Source organism: Sycon ciliatum, chromosome 4, assembly GCF_964019385.1.
Source record: "Sycon ciliatum chromosome 4, ocSycCili1.1, whole genome shotgun sequence".
NCBI classification, from domain to species: domain Eukaryota; kingdom Metazoa; phylum Porifera; class Calcarea; order Leucosolenida; family Sycettidae; genus Sycon; species Sycon ciliatum.
This window is the reverse complement of record NC_088646.1, coordinates 40,093,445-40,116,035: the sequence shown is the minus strand read 5'-3', so window position 1 is coordinate 40,116,035 and position 22,591 is coordinate 40,093,445. Positions and strand designations below refer to the sequence as shown.

Genomic DNA, 22,591 nt, shown 5'->3' with positions numbered 1-22,591 from the left:
TTGAGCAGTTGCCATGACTGCACATGCATACCCCCCACGCACACACACATACATGCATACCCCCCATGTACACCCAGCCACGACAAAGCAGATCGTCAGAATTGATAACGCAAGGAGTAAAGCCGGGGAGATGAAAACTAGTTTATAAAAAAATAAGACCCAATACTGGCAATAGCAGCAGGGCAGTGACCAGAGTACAGAGTACTGGCTGACAAGCATACAGCACTACAGTACAGTAGTTTCAGCTTTGTCAAACACTGTCCACTAGCCTGGGTGTACTGGAACTACTACCAGCAGTGGTGTGGCGCAGTAATTCAGAATTGACAGCAGCAGCAGCAGGACTAGACTTCATGACGTTCCGTGAGAGAGAGAGAGAGAGAGAGAGAGAGAGAGAGAGAGAGAGAGAGAGAGAGAGAGAGAGAGAGAGAGAGAGAGAGAGCAATAGAAACTCACATTAGTAGGTTTGATGAGGAAGTTCCGTGACCAGGCATATCAATACATGTAAGACTCTTCACATGCATTGTCTGTATGATTCAATGAATAGTGCGGCCAGGGCCAGAAGCGTGAGAGAAGAGAGTAAAAAATTACTTTAAACTTCTGCAGCCAGAGTGGCTGATTTATCAATGACAAGTCATACAGAAATTATGTACCTGGTAATCGGTGTAGTCTTGTGAGAGAATACTGTCTTCGTACATAATGTAACATGCAGCGGAAAAAATATGATAGCGCATTGATTTTTCGTTCGGAAAGAAATGTTCCTGGAGTATAAAATTAAAGTCGATAATGATCACTTGTAAAAGAACGTGTTTTTTTGGTAAATGTTGCTCATCTCTGTTGTCTTATATCGTGAACTGCAAGCACGTTGATTTTCCCAAGCCCGTGAAAGCTAGGGAAGCTACAGGCGAGTGTGACATGCACTCAGGTGCGGGCAGGAGGATTGCTGAAGAAACATTGAGGGACAAATACAGCCGTACAACAGATGAAAAAAAGGTTGGGTGGGTTGGCAAACGTAACGTGTGCAATGAAAGTGGTTACAAAAATGGAGATGGATGGAAGCACACGCACATACGGATGCACGCACGCATGCACATAAGCACACACAAGGATTGCATTCGAGAGTTTGAGACCAAACACGTCTCTCACACCCTTGTCAAAGGTTATGGTAAATAAACAGGCAATAGAAATCTAGGTAGTGATCGCAAACACACAGTGTATGACGACGCTGCTTGGAAGCCATTACTGTAAAACGGCTAATTTTAGTGACGGTGATATTTTAGTGATTATATCGAAAGGAGTGTTTTCGCTAAAGTTTTGCCGCACCAATCGAAATTCTGCATGTACAGTACAGTACTTGTAGTTTTAAAACTCTGAAACTCCGACCGCTAAAATACTTTATCGCGAATAGGTCCAGATTCAGAAAACGCTAAAAAATGTTACTCGCCAGAATTAATCGTTTTACAGTACATGCAGTACATGTAGTGTGCCTGAGTGCTTTCCTCTTCAGGGCATCTGCTATCTCGCAGTTACAGTGCAGATTAATGCAGTGATATCCACACGGTGCTTTAGAAAATCCAGTTGCCGAGCAGGCGGAATGTAAAAAAAAAGAAAAAAAGGAGAAAAGAAGAAAAAAGTACTAGTACCCACCGTCCGGACACCTAGCTGTTTTGATCTTGCTTAGGTAAAAAGTAGTCAGGTATGACATGATAGACATGCCACACAGTCATGCTAGTCAGTTATCACATGCTATACATGGTTGACATGGCAACCGGCTAGGCTTACCCTGGTCTCGTGTCAGTCTGAAGGGAAACGTGAAACTCCTTCTCCCAGACGGCAGTTAGCGCTGAACACAGCGCCTTGACGGACGCCGGTGAACAGCACTCAAACTGCCAGCCGCTGCTGGAGTTATCTGCGTCGTTGTCGTCCACATCCTACACAGCAGCAGTGGGTGAAGAACACACAACACACGATCTGCTTATGTTTGTTAAGCTTGTGTTGCATGATCATTGCACTAGTATTGATGTAAGGCTCTTTGGAGCCAGGGCTGGTCGTCAGTGCACCTGTATGTGTGACTGGACCTGTGAGGGGAGGGGGTCACCCCGAACACACGGCCGTCTGACGTGCGTGATGCGCATCTTAATCTTTCCAATACTCCGCCGTCATCACTAACCTCTGCAAAGAAATCAATGCCAAGATAGTGCGGACTGCCATCGTACAGGATCTGAACAAACATAAGTACACACACGTACACACACACACACACACACACACACACATAAGCAAAGTAGCCAACACAATCACACAATAGTGAGTAAGAGCAGATGAAAAAGGCATATGCAGCTATTGAGTTGTATTACCAATTTTACCAGTATTGCCATAGATAACCACAACGACAACAACAGCAACTATTACTTCAACAGTTCAAGGTACAACTACAAGAGCAAGAACAAGAACAAAAGCGAGAGCAAGAGCAATCTCTTATTGGCCATGGGTCATGAAGAAGAAGAAGAAATGGGATCATGAGTGGAGTAGAGGCAGTAGATTATCTAGCCCATGCCATGCTGCTGCTGCTGCTGTGCAAGTGGAGTGCATCGGCCATGTTGTTATGTTGTTATTGTGTTTTCTTACCTGCACAAGCAGCCATTATCATGTAGTACTGTGGTGAAGAGTAGAATCCTATAGAGGATATGCAATGACGTCAAATCTGCCGTATAATGGGAGCTAGCTGAGTGGTAAGTTGCCCATTTTGGGGTACAGTGCATACAGAAACCCCATGTATAGAGAACACAGAAACCCCATGTATAGAGAACACAGAAACCCCATGTATAGAGAACACAGAAACCCCATGTATAGAGAACACAGAAACCCCATGTATAGAGAACACAGAAACCCCATGTATAGAGAACACAGAAACCCCATGTATAGAGAACACAGAAACCCCATGTATAGAGAACACAGAAACCCCATGTATAGAGAACACAGAAACCCCATGTATAGAGAACACAGAAACCCCATGTATAGAGAACACAGAAACCCCATGTATAGAGAACACAGAAACCCCATGTATAGAGAACACAGAAACCCCATGTATAGAGAACACAGAAACCCCATGTATAGAGAACACAGAAACCCCATGTATAGAGAACACAGAAACCCCATGTATAGAGAACACAGAAACCCCATGTATAGAGAACACAGAAACCCCATGTATAGAGAACACAGAAACCCCATGTATAGAGAACACAGAAACCCCATGTATAGAGAACACAGAAACCCCATGTATAGAGAACACAGAAACCCCATGTATAGAGAACACAGAAACCCCATGTATAGAGAACACAGAAACCCCATGTATAGAGAACACAGAAACCCCATGTATAGAGAACACAGAAACCCCATGTATAGAGAACACAGAAACCCCATGTATAGAGAACACAGAAACCCCATGTATAGAGAACACAGAAACCCCATGTATAGAGAACACAGAAACCCCATGTATAGAGAACACAGAAACCCCATGTATAGAGAACACAGAAACCCCATGTATAGAGAACACAGAAACCCCATGTATAGAGAACACAGAAACCCCATGTATAGAGAACACAGAAACCCCATGTATAGAGAACACAGAAACCCCATGTATAGAGAACACAGAAACCCCATGTATAGAGAACACAGAAACCCCATGTATAGAGAACACAGAAACCCCATGTATAGAGAACACAGAAACCCCATGTATAGAGAACACAGAAACCCCATGTATAGAGAACACAGAAACCCCATGTATAGAGAACACAGAAACCCCATGTATAGAGAACACAGAAACCCCATGTATAGAGAACACAGAAACCCCATGTATAGAGAACACAGAAACCCCATGTATAGAGAACACAGAAACCCCATGTATAGAGAACACAGAAACCCCATGTATAGAGAACACAGAAACCCCATGTATAGAGAACACAGAAACCCCATGTATAGAGAACACAGAAACCCCATGTATAGAGAACACAGAAACCCCATGTATAGAGAACACAGAAACCCCATGTATAGAGAACACAGAAACCCCATGTATAGAGAACACAGAAACCCCATGTATAGAGAACACAGAAACCCCATGTATAGAGAACACAGAAACCCCATGTATAGAGAACACAGAAACCCCATGTATAGAGAACACAGAAACCCCATGTATAGAGAACACAGAAACCCCATGTATAGAGAACACAGAAACCCCATGTATAGAGAACACAGAAACCCCATGTATAGAGAACACAGAAACCCCATGTATAGAGAACCTTTGAGTGACAAACATACTATGTGACATGTATTGCATATCCTCTATAGTGTACTACATATCCTCTATAGTGTACTGCATATCCTCTATAGTGTACTAGGGTGTACATATCCTCTATAGTGTACTACAAGGATGTACTACGCTAGTGCCAATACACTCACCAGTGAAGACATGTTCTCAATGAGTTGACTTGACACTAGAGCACTGAAGAACTTCCCATCAGCACCAGTAGCAGCACCAGTAGCAGTAGCAGTGCCAGTACTGGTGTCATTGCGAGGCAGACGCGGTGCGGGCATGTTGTAGTTACGGCGTGCTAGGTAGACAGTTTTGTCGACCACGAGCACGTCAACAAGTGTCCTTTCTCCACCTGAGCACATAGAGCGACGGCGAACACACAGTCATTACATACACACATACACAGTGTGACATGCACATACACAGTGTGACATGCACATACACATGCACATACACATGTACATACACATGCACATACACATGCACATACACATGTACATACACATGCACATACACATGCACATACACATGCACATGCACATGCACATGCACATGCACATGCACATACACATGCACATACACATGCACATGCACATGCACATACACATGCACATACACATGCACATACACATGCACATACACATACACATACACATGCACAGAAAACATGCGCATACAGTCAAACACACAGACATTAGAGATGTTCTGCTGTACAAGTATGTTGTGTGAATGCAACCCGAAGAATCTTTTAAAATCACTCTTCGCGTTCCCGGAACGTATAAGAAACCTATTCTGCTCTAGGTTCGCGCATAAAAATCGCTTGGAATTTGTACTGGGAATTTCCCGTTCCAAATTCGGCAGCTTTCTCTCTAATTGAATGATGCCAGCAGATCCGTACGCATGTTCTTTGCGCGTGTTATAACGCAGAAAACCTTATCTCCGTATAGAAATCTGGACCCGAACACGCGAAGCTGTAGACTCTAACCCAGACACCTGTTTTCTTTACATGATTTCTTTACGTTTCACGTCGAGCAGAACCTCTCTAATATGGCAAAGCACCTGGTAGTGACCTCACCGGAGTACTCAGTAGGTGCAACTAACATGCGAGGAAACCCACACAGAGCACACAGCATTGCACTCAAGGACACAGTTCAGTTTCCTACTGAAACTACTGCAAGTAACATCTAGTGTTTGATACACAACTACTGAGTATCCATAAGATACACAACTATGCATAAGGTACACAACTATGCATGAGATACACAACTATGCATGAGATACACAACTATGCATGAGATAGGAGTGCACTACAAGTAATATACCTGATTGAATGAAGTAACTTGCAATCACAGAATCCACCATCCACTTTGATGTTGGCCATTGCTTCATGCTCTGTACACGACACGTCCAAAGAAGCAAACACAAACACACATGCACGCATGCACACACACACATACACACACACACACACACACACACACACACACACACACACACACACACACACACACACACACACACACACACACACACACACGCACGCACACATATTAATATTAGAGAAGTTAAGCACTACGAAAAGTTGAGCAACTTTACGTAAGTAGACGGGAAAACCCGTGAATTTGCGAGTTTGTATTCCTCTTACGGAAAGTTGTCTACGTAGAGCACGTAGATAGGGCTCTGATAACAAAGGTGCTCCGTAAGTGCATTGGGTACAAATTTAAGACTCTCTCCCCAGGTCAATCCGGTTGTACACTGCCACTTTCGGAGTTGCCAAGGGCAACTACATGATTTGAAAACTCAGTATGGCGGAACACAGATCCGCATGCAGTTTACGTAAGACTTTCTGTAGATCGACTACGTTTCTTACTAACGAATTATGTTACCTCTCTACTATCTCATAGTAAACACACTGATCAAGGCATTCCAGACAATCCAGCTACATGCTCTTATCTTCCCCTGCTTCCAATGAAGAATACACATTACATGTGCAGAATAGCACAGGTAGTAACAGCATTCGGCATTCGCCCATCCATGGTACAGGGATGTCAGAAGTCACTCCATTCATTCACTATACACTGGACTGAAGCGACCACTGGTACTGCTGACATTCATTCTAAAGATGTTTTCGGCTTCTCTTGGGCTGTTCAGTAATTTCCGCCCACCCAGATTCACATGACTTGGGTTTAGGCTAGGCGAGCACAGTGAACAGGACATGTTTTCCACTACTACTAGTACTACTAGAACGGTACACAAACACACATGTACCAGGTCATCATGATCTGTATTGCCCGCTTCTTTGCCCGTAGCCATCGACAGTAGCATACATGTATATCAGATATAAGACGTGTAGAATAACTGTAACAGAGGGCATGCTCTACTCTTCTCATGTCATACAGCCTCTACAAGAGAGTGCGGGGGGTGGGGTAATTGAGTATGTGACAAAAAGGGGGGGGGGTGATTGAGTACATAACAGGAGGGGGTAATTGAGTACCTGACATTGCAGGGAGGGGGTAATTGAGTACCTGGCATTGCAGGGAGGGGTAATTGAGTACCTGACAGGAGGGGGGGGGGGGGGGGGGTAGAGTACTGTTAGCCTCTAGTCCAACTCCAACTCACTTGTGTTTGTGAACTGAAGCCGTAGCATGGCGTGGGCTTGTCCAAGAAGACAGCAGACGGCGAGCTACCACCCTCCACAAACAGTAAGCCATCTCGTAAGAGATTCTGGCACATGTGCACAGCCTGATAGCAAACATGCATACGTACACACAGAAAAACAATAACACACACACACACACACACACACACACAAACACACACACAAACACACATACAGACACGCAAGAGTCAGATGCACACACACATAACTATAATGAAGACAGAATTTTAATAGATGCAAACCGCATCAAGTGCCAGAACTTCAAATTCGAATTTCTGGCGGAATCTACGAGTAGCAAGGAATCTGGCCGAGATTAAATTTTCGCAAATCGCAGCATACCCCATACTAAGCATGCATTGAAATTTGAAATCCGTACTTCAGAGCAATTAATTGCGACAAGCACCAAGTGAGTTTTCTAGCAAAGTGCGACTCACCCAAGCTGCACTGTACAGTGCACACAGCAAGCACAAGTCTCTCTATCGCCATGTGTGTGTGTGTGTGTGTGTGTGTGTGTGTGTGTGTGTGTGTGTGTGTGTGTGTGTGTGTGTGTGTGTGTGTGTGTGCGTGTGCGTGTGCGCGCGTGTGCACACATAATTGCCCCGTGCTCACTTGCTACCAGGCAATCTACATGTACACATTATAGAGAGTGTTTTGGGTAACATACCGAACGTCTATCTCCTTCCAGTTTGAGTTCGAGTAGCATGTCGACTAGGTGTTGACCGGGTATACAGGCAGTGAGCACACCCCCACTGCTATCCACCGGTACCAGAGAGACAGACTGACGCAGGCAGTGACGCGACACAATGTCATACTGTGCCAGACACGATAAACAAAGCAAAGCAGAGCATGGCACACAGCAGCATAGCACAGCATAGCACAGCGCAACACAGCAAAGCAGATCAAAACACAGCAAAGCATGTGGCAGCACGGCATACGGCACTGTGCACAGCAGATCACACCACAGCATCGTACCCAAAAGTGTTAAAGTTACACAACAACAGTACCTATACGAGTACACATTATTTACCAAAAGCTAAATTTACTGATTTACTCGTGTTACCCGTTGGCAGATGCGTCAACCCTGCTCCTGTCTAAAAGGTTCAGGGAAGATGCGACTTGTACGGATTATTTATAACCTGCAACAATGTCTACATGTAGTGGCATGTTTGCCTACAAGTCTCAGTCAGATTGCGGCGGCAGCATATTGCGGCACATTGGATACTTAGAGCTAAACATACCGCCACATGATCGAAATCCACTGCATTCGATTTCAGGATTTCCAGTCTGCAATCAGTCGATGAAGAAGAAAAAATGCAAGAAAGAAAGAGAAAGAGAGGGAGAGGGAGAGAGAGAGAGAGAGAGAGAGAGAGAGAGAGAGAGAGAGAGAGAGAGAGAGAGAGAGAGAGAGAGAGAGAGAGAGAGAGAGAGAGAGAGAGAGAGAGAGAGAGAGGGAGGGAGGGAGAGAGAGAGAGAGGGTCTTGTGATGTGCTGGTTGTACACTTCCTACAACGTCTTGCCTCATATCGAGGATGGCAGCACACATGGCATCACTAAGTCAGATTATTAAAACTTATACCGTACTTCCGCACATACTGTAAGACCAGTAATGTTAACGAATTAAAACGATATGTACATGTACAGTCATTTGCCCGGTTTGAGAGAGAATTCATTAAAATTTCACCTCGCTAACCCACAGAAATCCAGAGATCGCTAAGTCTAATTGACATTAAAATATCTGGTCTTACAGTATAACCGCATGGGCTAATAAGTAAAACATTGTTGCAAAAAAGATTTTCTTGCTGTGTAAACATCCGGGTGCAAGCCCATGCGCTTCATTTTCCAGAAAATTAGAAGTCTTGAATGCGTGCGTGAAAGTTGCAGTTTTCATTTGCTTGATGGCCATGTCGTCCAGAAAGTCGTATTCCCTGGAAAAGAAGCTTCAGGTACTGAAGCGCTACCATGAGCTGGAGAAACATTGCTCTGCAACGTCGCGTGAATTTTCGATTTCTTGCCGTGTGATAGAACGTTGGGTGAAGCAGGAAGACAGTATTCGCCATGAGCATCGTCGTGCGAAATAGCATAGCAATACTGACAGGAAACAGAGGAGGATTCCGTGTGCTGAAAACTGCCACTTTTTTCCGATATAGAAGACCTGCTGGCTAGTGCTGGCGTCTTGGATAAGGGAGAAGCGCGAATAGTTGCTGTCAGTGCATGTGAAAGCTATCGGAATTGAAGCGAATTTGTTTTGGTGATCTGCACGGTGAGTACCAGTACCCTGTCAGTGCTTCTACAGGGTGGTTATCACGATCTCTCGTCACAAGCTCGTCTCCCGTCGCGTCGCATCAGTTGGGCAGCTCATGCCATCGAACGCCGCAACGAGCGCGCAGACCTTCATCAAAGACTTCAGCAGTGCAATCAGGGCGAGTAACATCCCCACCAATTGCGTAGGCAACATGGACGAAAGTCCATCTTGGTTCGATATGCCATCCAATGAGACCTACGACTTGGAAGGTGTGAAAATGGTCAAGTTCAAGACTACTGGGTATGAAACAGTGGCGTGTCCAGGATTTGGCTGAGGGGGGGGTTGCGGCCGGGATCAAGGCGGGATGGGGTGGGGGTAGATGACATCATGCTACTGTCCCAGGTCAGCCATTTTGAAAACCGATGTCAGGAAGCTCCTCCTGTAGCCCCCTTCTTCAACAGTTATTCACCCGAACGGCCCCAGGGCCAGAGACAGTTCCGGAGGATCAGCGCACCACATGGGGACAAGTGTCGACCTTGCTTCAAGTTCCCTTTCTTCGTGGGCCTAAGGGACGATCGAGCATGATGTTTTGGGGAAGCATTCTCTGGAACGCTCTCCCCTCTGATTTTAGAGTGATACGTGTCCCTGGTCCCTTCCGAAAAACTCTTTCTCCCATTGCTATACTTACTTTGTGAATATCCTCGTTAAACTTTTATTATCTGCCATAAATTCCAACCTTCTCATCTATCAATCATTTGTGCATGCATGTCTATAAAATCAACCACGTGTTCCTGACTCCATGAGATTGTCTTTCTATTCTTTGACTCCATGAAATTATTGTCTTTCTATTTCTGACTCCATGAAATTGTTCTTCATATAAATTTTTCCCTTTCTTCTTTTGGTCCTTTCTGTCTTATATTATTATTATTATTATCATTTCTTGTTTTCCCTTGCATATCATTCTGTGAGAACCTGTCCTATGGGCAGGTGAGAAGGCATCTCTGCCTGTGCATTTGGTGAAGTAAAATAAACAACAACAACAACAACAACAACAACAACAACAACAAGCCGTAAATCTCACACACCACGAGCAGTATTTCTGTACTCGCAGCAACAATGTACATTGTAAACTTCAAAATTTGCCGTTATGTGAGCGAATAAACTGCAATTATTTATGCGAGTCCAACAATTTCTCACCGCTCTCAAAGCATCCTTTACATAGGCAGCGGTACTTGTCACTGTGCGCTGTTCTTCATGTTCTGGCTGCTCGCTGACAACAGGTTCTTCCACGTCTGGTGGAGTGTGACTGTCAGTCCGCTCCGAAAGTTCAACTGGAATAACAGCGACTTCATCACTCCCACTGTTTCCTGTTGGAGCGGCAGCAGGAGTTGCGCCGCCACAGGAACGCTTTACAAAAATTCCAGGCTCTGCTGGCTAGAGCTTGGCCTTTTGGGATGTCCCTGAGACATCGAAGAAAAGCCTTCGAGTTAACCAAAACACGATTCGAACGAGGATGATCGCCTGAGCCCTCGGCATTCGAATCGTGTTTTGGTTGACTCGATCGAAGACTTTTCTTCGATGTTTGTACCGTTGAAGACGCGTCGAGCGCGTCCCAGCAGGGATCACACTGTACAACAGTACACAGTCAGGTCACCGTGTTTCTGTAGCCGTGCATGCTCACTGTACTGTACGTAGACTCTACTCTGTAGACTGCACTGTACTAGTCTGTAGTGTGTACAATCAACACCAGCTCGAGCACCGCATGCGCGCACCGTGCAACCGCTTTTGGACAATCGTTTCAGGCCGCGCGCGCCCCGAGCCTAGTCTAGCTCGACCGGTCGACCCGGCGCGCGCCCTGTATTATTTTTCGAAACCTACTAGGTCGAAATTTTTGAGGGGGGGGCGCGCGCCCCCCGCGCCCCCCCCCCCCCCCCCCCCCCCCTAAACCCGCCACTGTGAAAGACTGCACTGGCAAGCGGAAGGAGCTCAAACAGATCATAATTTTCAAGGGCCTAAAACATGTGCCAAGAGGAGAGTTCTCCGCACGTCAGCAGTCCTTGTCATGGACCGCCACCGAAGTCACTCACACAAGTCGACTGTGTCAAGACCTGAAGACTCACCACAACACCTCTAAAGTTATAGAGCTTATTCCGGGTGGCATGACATGTGTGTACTTCAGCCAGGTGATGTCTCATGCAATCGCTCTATGACGTCTAAAGTGCGCCAGCAGTGGGATGAGTGGCTTGAAAAGGGACAGGAGGAGTTCACCAGATCTGGGAAACGGAAGCGTGCTAGGTTTGACACCGTCGCTACGTGGGTGGCCGAGGCCTGAGATGAGGTACCCCAGGAAATGCAGCGTCATTTGTCAAGTGCCGCATTCCGTAAATGGTGGTGTAGTTGACCTGCAATCGGCACAGCAGCAGTTAGTACGTAATGCGCAACTCCCCGACGACGCACCCGCTGATGACAGCGACACAGACACAGACACAGGCGGCAGCAGCGACAACAGTAGCACGAGCGGAGATGAAGTAGTGCTGCCGAGTGGTGGAGAGTCGGATCACGATGAAGTTGTTATTGGCAGCGACGAGTCTGGTCGTGAGGAGTATGAGTCTGGCAGTGCCCATTCCGCTGAAGACAGTGATGAGTCCGGTGGTGACAATTTGGATTTATTTTGACTGTTCTGGCAGCGTTCATGGTGATGGAGAGAGCATGTGGTCACTGTTGAGCTCATACCGATATTTTTTTACCTGTTGCGCCAGTATTTATCATCCTCTGCAACTGAATTTAAATTTTCTGGTGTAGGTTCTGGTGTAGGCGTGCTTTGCACGGTATACTGGTTTACATGTTTTATGCCATGTTCTATTCAGTGGAAATAAAGCATTTCCGGTGTTCTATACCATGGCGGTACCACAATGAGCTCCCCAGTGTTTCACCAATTGTGTTCACATAATAAAGCCCATGCGCTTATATCCGGACATAAGCCCGTGCGCTTATATGTGCGGAAGTACGGTAGTAACTAGTAAGGAGTGTGGCGCACATGTACAATATAAAGTCACGAACTTCAAGCTCCCTCGATGCCTCAAGACTTCAAGACCTCACCCTGCTCTACCCGGCCCTACCCGGACCTGCCCCACCCTGCCCTGCCCTGCCCTGCCTGCCCTGCTCCATGCATACCTGAGGTGATGTAGTGTCAAGTAGTTGCTATAGAAGATACCACGGTAGGCATGGCGACAGCAGCTGATGTGCTTCAGTACAGCGCCTAGTGCAACACACAGATCCAGCGAAAGGAGCAGCGGCGGCAGCAGCGAAAGGAGCAGCAGCAGCAGCAGCAACAGCGGCAACAGTAGCAACAGCAGCAGCAGTACTCAGTCAAGCAATCAAAAACGCACAAGACTGCATGTTGGCAAACTATAAAACGTAGTGTACGTACAAAATGCAGTGACACGTGCGTTCGGATAATCAAGGTAATCGGGTAAGCGGGGTTCAGACACACACAATGTAATGTTTCCAGGGTAGGGCATAACATCATGTACATATACCTGTGAAGTGATGCACAAAGTCCAGACACCGATGTTCATCCCCGACTAGAAATGTGAAGTAGGCATTGGGAGAGTCAAACTCCACACGCAGTGTCTGCAAACGTACACATTAACAGTACATGCACACAAGCACCCACACACATACACGCACGCACACACACGCACACGCACATGCTATCTCAGACATTTCTATGATCTCACAATGATTCTTACATGCACAAGTGCACAAGTCAATTATCTCCTTGTTCACATTGTATTCTATTATGTCCAAGATGGACTAGCAATAGCTTGTTGTTCAGCTCTAGTTCCGACACAGGACACAAATATCGCTCAACTGTCAAGCCATTGGTGTAAAAACATCCTTGCTGGATAGTTGTGTTCCACTGTTGCAATCTAGCACGATTGCCCGCGTTATGTTATCTCTTATACAGGTTTAGTTGTCATCTGGTCGGGTGCAAGTACCCTCCGGCAGAGCTCACCACGGCAAGTTCCTTTTCTCGTCGTTTTAGCATTCTTCTCATCTGATTAAAGGCCGCAGAAACGGGCCTGTGGCCCTCCTCTCGAAGGTGAGCCCTATACAACACTAGGCCAATAGCCCTATACAACACTAGGCCAATAGCCCTATACAACACTAGGCCAATAGCCCTACACAACCGTATGCGCTGGACACTATGCACTGTGGCAAAGAGACTAAGGTGATTGTTTAGACTGACCTGACAACCCAGTCCCACCTCCACAAAGCAAACATCGGAGAGAGGCAACTTTCTGCTGCAAGCTGGCCACGAATCCGGACATATCCTGTATGCGCATATGCACACACGCATATACAGACACACGCACGCACACGCACACACACACACACACACACACACACACACACCACACACACACACACACACACACACACACACACACACACACACACACACACACACTCACATGCACGCTCACATGCACACACACGCCCACGAACACACACACACACATGTGACAATAGAACAAAGGCATTATAAAGGGAAGAGACCAGCAGGTATGCGTAATAATCGGTGACAGCAATGGTGTAACCAATACGCGTCTGAACTCCAAACGGAAGTCCAACACTTCACTCTTTTCAGCACCGTTGTGGCTTGACCCGGTTTCGGAAGCAAACACTGCTTTGAAGTGAGTGACGCCTTCTGGATGAATAGTTTCCAACAAATTGATCAGGGTACGTGACTCGAACAGTGCACCTGTTGATGACGGTCCAGCCGCCGTCAACTACAGTGACGGAACTTTTTGCCACTAGAGTTTCTAAACTAAAACATGTCAGTGTCGAAAACGTTACGCTTGGCAAATAGAACCACCCTGCAACAAATCATTGAAACAAAGGATTGAAACGTCTCGCTGGCCAGAGCCAGGAGCAGGAAGGAAGAGCCTTGGCCTTGGGCCTGGCAAAACGCAAAGTGCAAGCACGTATATGTACATGCGTATGATGCGCATATGCATTAACGCATACAAAAAAAAGAATCGGTCGGCGCTCAAAACATCAGTCGGTCGGGTTACCCGAAACAAAGGACATTTTCGATGCGGCCTAATAATAATTGTTCTTTCGGGTGCATGTTTTCGCTCCTGAAAAGATATTCTCGTGGTTCCCTTCCAGTATTTCCTATGGATACGTACATGGTGGTCATTGTTCCTGCACTCATCGTCGGACTAACTGAAGAATAAGAAAGAGTACTCGATTGCCTGAAGAAAACTAAGCTCTGCTATGTGCTACGAAAACTTGTTTTCCTACGAAAAGATGCTCATTTCAAGAACATGCTTACTTTGTTTAGATCTCCCACAAGGATATGCCTAGTCTGCATGCAAGTGAATGGTTCTAAACATCTGTACCTGTCTTCTGTTCAAACTGAACACATCTATTGTATGTACAGACACGTCACCAGAAGTAGTGGACTGACTATCTTTGAGAAATGTCAAGCACACATGCTCTTTCCCTCAGCATACCTCAGCATGTGCGTTCGACATTTCTCATGGAACTATGAAGCTGCAGGATGCCTCAACCCCTATTGACTGTCTTTGGTGTTCTATTTGCCAGATAACTACGGTATCTGTAGTGGCACGGCACAACCGATTCACAACGCAGCACCGGGCAAATCCCACGCCCATGGCCGTGTGCAGTGGCACACGACAGTCCAACTGGACACAAGCGCACAAAGGCCAAGGATAAGAGTCCAATCCCTGGATTGGAACTGTTCAGTGGTGGAGGGAGATCCTGAACAGCTACGTCACAGCACACTCTGGAGAGCCTCATGGCAACCAATGCCAATCTGGAAAGGAGGCTATGAAACAGTACAAATTGCCAAGCAGAGCTGTGTGTGTGTGTGTGTGTGTGTGTGTGTGTGTGTGTGTGTGTGTGTGTGTGTGTGTGAGGATCCGAAGCTGGAGCAGCAAGCAGATACATTCCGAGGTGCACAAAGTGCCCAAGCTTAGAGGAGGAGCATCAACCATACCAACGAAAAGCAAAAGGACCGGAAGAAAGTCACTGATCATAAAGCCATGCTGGTTACCTGACAAGCGTGACCACACACTGTGGCACAGTTCATGCCAGACGCACGGTTTCTGAGAGCACCCTGTCTGCTCTGCAACCAGAAAGCCGCACTGGCCTGACGCCTTGCCCACAAGATTTTCAACCACCGATAGAACTGGGCACTCCAGTTTCACCGTCAGCAATTGCACAATGGAATGTCCTCGTAGGAGAAGTGGACAAGCAATTGCTTTTAAAGGCACAGATCACTATAACAGCGGATATTCACGTTCTGCTGATGAATTGGACACAAGTGACAAAGATCGACACAAGATGGGCGTCCATGCCTGGAGTGAGAAACAGCCGGTGACCTACGCACTTGCCACCACAGTAGTAACAAGTGGCGGTGGCAAGAACCAGGCAACGACAAACTACGATGGGCTGAAACACGTATATGGTCTTGCCAATATCAGCACTGCAGTGGGTGACAACTCACCCACCCGATCTGGCAGCAAGAAGGGGCATGCCGTGGAACTTCCTGCACTGTTCAAGAGTGAAACCACTTTTGCCGGGTGTTATCCCCATATTCTAAACATTGCATTGCGGAACGGAATGGTCCAGGCATTTGGACTGAGAGGAACAATGCAGTCATTTATCATGTTCCAACTGCACTAAAAGGTCGGCTACGTCCACCATGGAAAACCTAGCTACTACAAGTCTCTGTATGTGTCCGAAAAGATTCTCAGCACACCTCCACCGCTCCCACAAGAGTTTGTTGAGACACAGTGGAGTTATATATATGATTCACTTAGGTGGTGGAGAAGGTACAGCCTATCCCGTATCAAGCTGGGCCACAAGATCTAGGAGTTCCTGCCCAAGAGTGACAGTCACTACTCGATTGAGCAGATGGCCGCAAACCAAGAAATCAGTAGACACTGCACACTGCCCCTTGAGGTACTGGACCGCCTCGTAATTCCAGTCGTACATGATTGCCAGGGCTGCGATGGTGAGCTGAAATTCAGCAACGGCTTCCTTGCTGGGTCTTGGCCAATGAGAGTGCTGAGCGACATCAATTTGGCCAGATTAGGGGTCGTCGCAAAAGTTTTCTGTCGTCCCTGAAACGAACATCGTTCATTTCGTACTTGGACCCCCTCCCCTCCCTCTGAAACGAACACAGCTTGCTATGCTGGACGACGAAAATCGCATGCATGTACATGTCATATGTACAGTGTCGGTCGACTTGCGATTTTGGCTCGCACCCCCTCCCCCCCAAATGAATCATGTTCGTTTCAGGGACGACAAAAAACTTTTGCGACGACCCCTTAATGGTTGAAGAAGCAGAGTTCGCTTTGCCTCTGATAGCTGCAACCATGGCCGACTGTTCGTACGGTGTCTACATAGAGGTGTCTGTCTAAGCAGGTGACGCGGTTTGCGCAGCAGTGCGTGTGCTCCTTGCAGAAGCATGCCACTAGATGGCACAAGTTCCCTCAGCTGTTTGCACTTGGTGGAGACAGTTTCCACACGCACTTCTTCTGGCAGTCAGGGTTCCGAGTGCTCAGTCATCCCGTAACCGTTCCTGAGACGAGCCTGCCTGCACGATCTCTAGCAAAGAACAACTCTGATTTGTACACCATGCTGGTGACGACTGCATTGTCGCTGAAGGATACTCAGCAGCTAGCTGCAGCAGCAGTTCAGCACGGCATCATTCGTTCAAGGAACTACCTTCTAGGCGGCACACAATGGTTCCTAGAGTTCGTTATTCTGGCAATCGTTGCTGCAAGTGAATTGGGCCTCAAACGTTGGCTGCAAAACTGGCCTGTGTGTGTGTGTGTGTGTGTGTGTGTGTGTGTGTGTGTGTGTGTGTGTGTGTGTGTGTGTGCGTGCGTGTGTGACGATTGGCTGAGCTGAAGAACATCACCGAAGGTTCAACTGGACAGTGCTTATCTTCAGACCAAACCCCAGAGACTTGGAAGTGGTTTGTCAAGCACACCTTTGCGATTCCAGTCAACAACGCTGTGGCAGAGAGATAATTCAATACTGCCCAGCTATACGTTCATCCGAATGAGTCAGAAATCAGCAAACAAGCCGCGCACGTTTCTGTGGAGAACGTCATTCACCAAACCGCCAATACACAGCTCAGCAAGAAGACTCAACGGACACAGGCAGACAGACATTCATCGGTGTGCCGACCTACCGCCTAGGTGGCATACGGTGGTTCCTTGAGTTCGTTATTCTGGCAATCGTTGCTGCAAGTGAATCGGCCCTCAAACACTGGCTGTAAAACTGGCCTGTGTCTGACTTGCTGATAACTGAAGAAAGTCAAAGCAGTTACAACCGCACAGCGCCTATCTGCCCACCAGACCCGAGAGACCCGGAAGTGATTGGCAAGATACTTTTTTAAATACCCGTAAACAACGCACAGTGTCCTTCAAAATGACACAAGTGAGCTTCACGCGAACCATTGAAGGTTTAACATTTTCAGTACTACTGCATACTATGACCTAAGCGATTTTCACCAAAACCATCGGTGCGGTGGGAACAATTTAACGATTTTGAGCGTGTTGAAGTCATTGTTGCAAAAATCAACTGCGTTAATTATGGCTCACTTGAATGGATTTGAAGAGGCTAGGGTTGACGTAAAGTAGGGTGATTTTCTGCGCAGTTCTCCATACGCGGCATGGTGTGACACATCGTCACGACAACCAAAATGGCGCCCACGTGTTTCTGTACAAGTTCTATCCCTGACAACATGGCAGAGGACACAAGGACACAAACACCTGATTGGGCCACTAACCTCTGATTGGGACTAAGGTCACACAGATACCAGTGTGTTGAAGACACGACAAGGAACTTGTCCACTAGCTCAGTGCTGTCCACATCCAACGTGGGGGCCTGAAACAACAAAGGGCGGTAGGGAAACGGTAGCACGACATGCGCATTACTAGAACATGTTGATGACAAAACCATGGTCAGGCAAAGTCATGTTGGCAATCTTGACACATAAGATAAAGCAACTGCTTGACATTGGTGTCCATATATGCCAAACACACAGGGCTTTCTGGCATTGCACTGGAAAACTCACTACTGTGCCGGACAAACCAGGAGTTTTCTGAAAATCATGGGACATTTTCAGACATGTGGGCAAGCTGTCTGAGGGACTGGGGCTGATTTCGAAAGACTTCTGGAGATGCATGGACCAGTCGTAGGTGTAAAATCGTAACTTTGGCAGTTGCTTTGAAATGTTATGGCTGTAATAAAATCATGATTACGTACAACATGTTGAGCGGTCTCTGCTGGGGTGAAAAAAATAACATGGCCGCCCATATGCTATAGAAACTATGGGGGATATACAGGACTGTCAAGATAACACAGCACACACAACATATACTGTACACAACACAAACACAGCACACGGCGCACACATCAAACACATCACACGCATCACACACATCACACATATCACACACGCACGCGCGCGCGCGCACACACACACACACAGCACACACACAGTACACAATATGCGGTAGTACTCTGTCCTTACCCTGAGAATACATGCGCATGATTCATCATTGCTGAAGAACTCTAACTGTAAGTGTAGCTGTAAGTCATGGCTCAGGTATGTACAGTCATCCAGGGAATAGCACAGTGTGGGTGAGGAGGATATCGTAGACTGACGATCCAGAACTATGCATGCACGCACGCACGCACGCACACACACACGCACACGCACACACACACACACACGCCCACACACACACACACACACACACAACATAATATACATGTACATGCGCATGTGCATGTGCACACCCAAACACCCACACACACACGATCACATACACCACACCCACGCCCACACACACAGCCTATGTTTTCAAGACAACAGCAGCAAAAGACCCCTGTTCAGTTTGGATACCAGAAGCCACCTCAAGCATACCATGCAACATACTGATGTGATTGTGAACTTGTGTTGAAATACAACTTGCTTACAAAAGCCTTGCTCTCTGAAGTCTGAAGACAACAGGTGGCTGCAAAACACAGGTTATATTGTGTATCTGAATACTCGTACACCATAATTCTGCGGGCACGTGTGTGTGTGTGTGTGTGTGTGTGTGTGTGTGTGTGTGTGTGTGTGTGTGTGTGTGTGTGTGTGTGTGTACGTCCGCGTGTGTGTTACAAACTCACCACGTAAACTATCCGTAGTGTCCGGCGATGCTTTAGATGGTTGTCGCGATAACTCATCCAGCTGCTGGTGTTGCTGTGATACGGAGGATGAGTAGTATGACTGTTCTGATCCAGCCTGTCATGCATGCCAGAGTAGAAACAAGACACAGGGATCACGCACACAGCAAAGCATAGCACATATACATGCATACACATCCAGTTACGCACAGCACAATGTACCATGTACATCTTAAAAAGTACTAGCCCCACCACAAAACAACTGTGCACAGCTGTAAAGGAACTTAAAGAGTGAGGCATGACACCATGCACTGTTGCCATAGTACCTGGCTACCGGCATTCACCAAGCTGGACGAGCCAGTGTCAGGACTGTCCCGGGGAAGTGACGATGCTGCTGCTGCTGCTGCTGCTGCGGCTGTGTTGGTTGTAGTGGTTGCTCCGGCAATCCAATTTGACCGCAGACTCTCATCGAGTGTGCTAGTGCCTGTAGGTAGGCATTGTTCTTGCCACACACCACCCGGAGGAACAACTCCATCACTAACAGCATGAAGATGCACATACACACATTTCCAGACACGCACACACGTACACACACACATGCACACACAGACACACACAGACAGCCAGACAGACAAAAACACATAAATATTATAATTATAATACCACAGACACACCCAGGCAGAAACACAGGCAGACAGACAGACACACAGACACACAGACACACACACACACACACACACAGACAGACACACAGACAGACAGACACACATACACAGAGTAACAGTGATGACAAGAGCAGCAGTGCGCGGCAGTGGAAGCAGAAACAGTATTTGCATTTGCAGTGGCAAACACACACCGCAAAACAAATGTTTAAAGTCACCATCATGCCATACCTGTCATGATTGTTAATGATAGGCTTGGCCCCAGACTCCTGTACACTGTAGCGTGACAAGAACTTTGTGAAGCTTCCCTCAGCACCACCACCAGCAATACCACCAGCAATGCTGCCGCTGCCTGTGGTTGGCGACGGCGGTGACATGGGTGAGGTTTGCGTGGGCGTGGTGGTATTCGATGTTACGCTACCAGTCTCCGTGCTGGAGGCTATCGTCGTTGTCGTTGCCACGGGTTGCTGGCGTGACAGCCCTGCACTGCCATTCACAGTTAGCGACTGCAGGTCGTCGCTTTTCCACTGCAAACCAGATGTGCCCATTTTCTGTAGGCATGGAAACGAGAACAGCAATGTCGTATTTAAAAAAAAGGCCACTAACATTTCAACTATATTTGGCGCCTTACCAGAATGTTTGTAGAATTTAAAGCTCTTCCCCAAGCACAAGTGGATTTTTCTATTGAAAGGGAACCAGCGTTAGAGTGTAAAGCGACTCGCAGCAGACTCAAGGCACAAGCCGCCTGTATGGCCTCTGCTTCGCGTAGCCTGGACTGCCGCTCAAAACAGCAGCCATGAAGGTGTTCTTAAAGAATACAAAGGCCACAGGATCAGCACAGGAATGCGTTGGGCATGGTGTGAAAAAGACCAAAACAGCAGACTTCGTATTGCGCAAGCTTTTATGCAACATGGGCACTAGAAGAAATCAATTTTCTGACGAAAATAAAAAGCTGATGCGTCAAAGTTGAGTTTCGATGAAATTACATGTACATGTAGATGTAGATGCTGCCCAAGACAAGGTGTTTTGCAGTACTCAGTAAACAATAGGATTTCTAACAATTGTGTTTTACCTCTGCAATGGGTGTTACTGGTGTCATGCCTGCATCCACGTCATCAGTACCTGACATATACCTCCTGTATGGCAATCATAAGAAACACGCCACACACACGTGCACACATGCACACACACACACACACACACACACACACACACACACACACACACACACACACACACACGCACACATGCACACATGCATACCTATGTCACCTGGCTGATTTCCAGTACAAGCACAATACATATACATGATATCCGGCGTGTCCCCAGTGTCGCCAGTGTGTTCAGGACTTCAGGTAGTACGTCAACCAAGCCTCACACAAAGGCAACACCACACTCAACAACTAAGAATGATAGGCTACATGACAATCAACAACTGAGAATGATAGGCAACACGATAATCAACAACTGAGAATGATAGTCAACATGATACTCAAGATCATTACCTGTACATACAACTGATAAGACAACAGTCACCACACACACATTGCAAGACAGCAGCTGGAAACAAAACAAGGGCAACGTAAGGCATGATTAAAACTCACGAGCTGCACTCAGACTCGACTTCCATGAGCGGCTTAGGCGAGTATCCCGGTCTTGGTTCTGGATCCATGAGCATTGACGAGGACATGAGTGACCGTCTTGCTTCCAAGTGTGGACCAGCGCGTGTGGTGGATGGTGACGCTGCTACAGTGTTGAAGCTAGCCACCAATGGGTCTTCTCTCTCAGATTCTCTGCCCCCCGTGCCAGCCTCCAAGCTACACAATACGGCATTGCCATCAGATCAGCATGCACACATACAGAGACACACATACACAAGCACCCAGACGGACAGACAGACAGACAGACAGACACACATACACAAACACATACACAAGCACCCAGACGGACAGACAGACAGATGCACATACACAAACACATACACAAGCACCCAGACGGACAGACAGACAGACACACATACACAAACACATACACAAGCACCCAGACGGACAGACAGACAGACACACACAATCTGAATACACCCATAAGCGAACATACACATGTACACATGCTTGCTTGCACATGCATACATGCAGGTGCACACACACACACACACACACACACACACACACACACACACACACACACGCATACGCAAATATAGCAGCAGTGGTTTCTACGCCTGGTTGACATTGGTACCCAAGTACAAGTAGTACAACTGCGTGCGCACACACATACACGCACGCGCACGCACACACACACGTACACACAGACACACACTGCGGGCGAAGGAGAGGGGAGTGCACCAGTGGCAGCTAATCAACCTACCTGCCGACCGAGGACTCGTCCAGTGACCGTTGATGCTGTACAGATGTTAACGTTGGTGTAGTGACATCTCTTGTCAGGTGATTGGCTGACGAACGACCAGAGCTCAGTGCCTGCCAGTGATAACA

General features: G+C 47.1%; 1 protein-coding gene across 2 annotated transcripts in view; it reads right to left on the bottom strand.

The window, feature by feature from the left end:
- Window positions 1-87: 87 nt before the first annotated feature.
- LOC135816144 (uncharacterized) overlaps window positions 88-22,591 on the bottom strand; it is a 46,083-nt gene continuing 23,579 nt past the window's right edge. Inside the window, exons 21-39 of one of the 2 annotated variants that reach the window (XM_065329532.1) lie at window positions 22,467-22,576; window positions 21,704-21,916; window positions 21,172-21,235; window positions 20,331-20,650; window positions 19,764-19,974; window positions 19,441-19,555; window positions 18,797-18,939; window positions 18,050-18,147; window positions 13,463-13,547; window positions 12,750-12,843; window positions 12,385-12,469; window positions 8,207-8,252; window positions 7,633-7,779; window positions 6,929-7,051; window positions 5,632-5,701; window positions 4,456-4,661; window positions 2,168-2,218; window positions 1,780-1,928; window positions 88-940 (exon numbers count right to left, since the gene is read on the bottom strand). In XM_065329532.1, the coding sequence (XP_065185604.1) occupies window positions 919-940; window positions 1,780-1,928; window positions 2,168-2,218; window positions 4,456-4,661; window positions 5,632-5,701; window positions 6,929-7,051; window positions 7,633-7,779; window positions 8,207-8,252; window positions 12,385-12,469; window positions 12,750-12,843; window positions 13,463-13,547; window positions 18,050-18,147; window positions 18,797-18,939; window positions 19,441-19,555; window positions 19,764-19,974; window positions 20,331-20,650; window positions 21,172-21,235; window positions 21,704-21,916; window positions 22,467-22,576 (2,352 nt within the window). In that variant the 3' untranslated portion in view covers window positions 88-918. The remainder of the gene's footprint in view (window positions 941-1,779; window positions 1,929-2,167; window positions 2,219-4,455; window positions 4,662-5,631; window positions 5,702-6,928; window positions 7,052-7,632; window positions 7,780-8,206; window positions 8,253-12,384; window positions 12,470-12,749; window positions 12,844-13,462; window positions 13,548-18,049; window positions 18,148-18,796; window positions 18,940-19,440; window positions 19,556-19,763; window positions 19,975-20,330; window positions 20,651-21,171; window positions 21,236-21,703; window positions 21,917-22,466; window positions 22,577-22,591) is intronic. The other variant, XM_065329533.1, reaches the window with a different exon arrangement.